General features: G+C 22.6%; 2 protein-coding genes across 2 annotated transcripts; both read right to left on the bottom strand.

Annotated features, from left to right (window-relative positions):
* Nucleotides 1-1525, bottom strand: Chro.60062 (hypothetical protein; the record flags this gene model as incomplete). Its single annotated transcript, XM_660128.1, has 1 exon — nt 1-1525. A coding segment is annotated over one exon (1525 nt), but the record flags the coding sequence as incomplete, so codon positions are not given.
* Nucleotides 1526-1753: 228 nt separating this feature from the next.
* On the bottom strand, nt 1754-1963 carry Chro.60064 (hypothetical protein). The annotated part of the gene is made up of 1 exon (XM_660129.1): nt 1754-1963. The coding sequence occupies one exon, from the start codon at nt 1961-1963 to the stop codon at nt 1754-1756; it is 210 nt and encodes a 69-aa protein (XP_665221.1).
* Between the last annotated feature and the right edge of the window lie 84 nt (nt 1964-2047).

Consider the following 2047-nt stretch of genomic DNA (forward strand, 5'->3'; position numbering starts at 1 on the left):
GTACAAGTAATTCAATATTATGAGTAATTTTATTTAATGATTCAATAGTTTTTCTTCTTTCATCATTATCTTTTGGAGATAATGATAATCCCCAAAAATACTTTAATAATTCAATAGCTTGTATATGTTCTTGTTGTATTTGTTGCAACCAAATAGGCTTTTCTTCTTTAATTTGATCGATATTATTATCAGATTGATTATTTTGTAATTCAAAAAAAATTTGATTTTTAGAATCAATTTCATTACTTTTTTTTTGTATTAGATTGTTTTTATTAAACAATCCAAGTTGATTAATCTGTTCATGTTGTATTTGTTTTGTACAGTTTAATAATACATTCCTGGAAATTGGATTATTAAATAAAGAATCATGGTCATTCTTATTTTTATTTGTTTTATTAAAATTGAATTTAACTCTTCGAGTATTATTATTATTATTATTATTATTATTATTATTATCTCCTTCTTCTTTTTTCATATTGACATCTAATTTATTTCTAGATGATGAAAAAAAATTAACAGGATTAATATCCAAAAGTTGACTATTACTATTTGCATTGCTTGAATGTTGTTTAGTTTGTAAATAATCTTGTGAATATTCAAAATCCATTTCACTTTGTCTATTAAATACTGCATTATTACCAGTTGTAAATTCAAGAATTTTAGCTCCATGACAATTAAATCTTTCAAAGAATCCTGTATTAATATTTGCACTTTTTTCAGATGCAATATTTAAATCATTATCAATTAATGTACCATATCCTATTTTTTTATAAGTATCATTATTTAATAGATTGATTTCAGAACTAACATAATTTCCAAGTAATTCACTTATTCCATTTGTTTGGTTACCATTATTATTATCATTATTATTACTACTTCTATTAAGTGTATTCAATTCATATAATAATTCTTCTCCTTTAGGAATCTCACCAATCATTAATGTATCACTATTATTTACTAGAGTATTTTTTTGCCCAAGTATATCAAAAAATAATGGTGATTGTATAATACGATTCCAAAATTCTTCTTCTGTCAAACGATGTGGAACGTATTCTTTAATTTTTGTTTTAATTGATGGCATTTCTTCAAGAATTGACTTTAAATCATCAGCAGTAATTGTTACATCAATACCTCCAGAATTTGTGATACTAACTTTTGGTGGCCTTTTCAAGAAAAAATCAGAATTTTCAACTCCTTTTTCTTGTGTTTTTGATAAAAGTATATCTTGGTGATGCATTTGAATAAAAGATTCTAAAGACATACTTCCTGTAAGTACTAAACTCTTATAAATTTGATCTAATTCAGGCTTGTATCGTAATAATTGATTCAAATCATCGTATATAGAGTGACTTTCTTTTGGCTTAACTTTTTTTTCAATGACTATTCTTTTATTGACATTTTTCTCAACTTTATTAAATTCTAATATTTTATTTTCAATTGAATTAGAGTTTTCAGATTGTTTTTTTTCTTTGAGCTCTTGAACTTTTTTATATCTTTCAATAGCTTTACTATGACAATCTGACATTAATTGTAAAAAATTGTTAAAATCATCATTTGAATTTAATGTAAGATTGATATCGATAAATAAGTTAGAATTAACTTTGTCTTTAATCTCTTTATTTTCAAATCTTAATCCAACAAGATGTTTATCGTCTCTCTTTCTATGTGCATATAGATTCTGCCATAATTCTACAACAAAAATATTTGCCAAATTTAAATTATTTTTATTTGAACTAACTTCCTCATTATAAATTTAAATTATTATCAGGTTTCTGAAATAATTTTTGAATAACCTTTCTTTTAAAATACTAATACTTTCAAATGGTTGGCCTTTAATTTTATCAGAAATCCATATTATATTATTTCTTGTTACATATAAAATACCTGATTCTTTTTTAAATATAACATTTAAAAATTTGGATAAAATATCATCTTCTTTTAAAGAATATTCTAATTTTTCCATGAAATTAAAAATAATAAAAGAAGAAATTTATATTGTGTGTATTTAGTAATTTATTATTATTATTAATTTTATGGGGATTNTNGA

Source organism: Cryptosporidium hominis (assembly GCF_000006425.1).
Source record: "Cryptosporidium hominis TU502 chromosome 6 CHRO016028, whole genome shotgun sequence".
Classification (NCBI taxonomy): domain Eukaryota; phylum Apicomplexa; class Conoidasida; order Eucoccidiorida; family Cryptosporidiidae; genus Cryptosporidium; species Cryptosporidium hominis.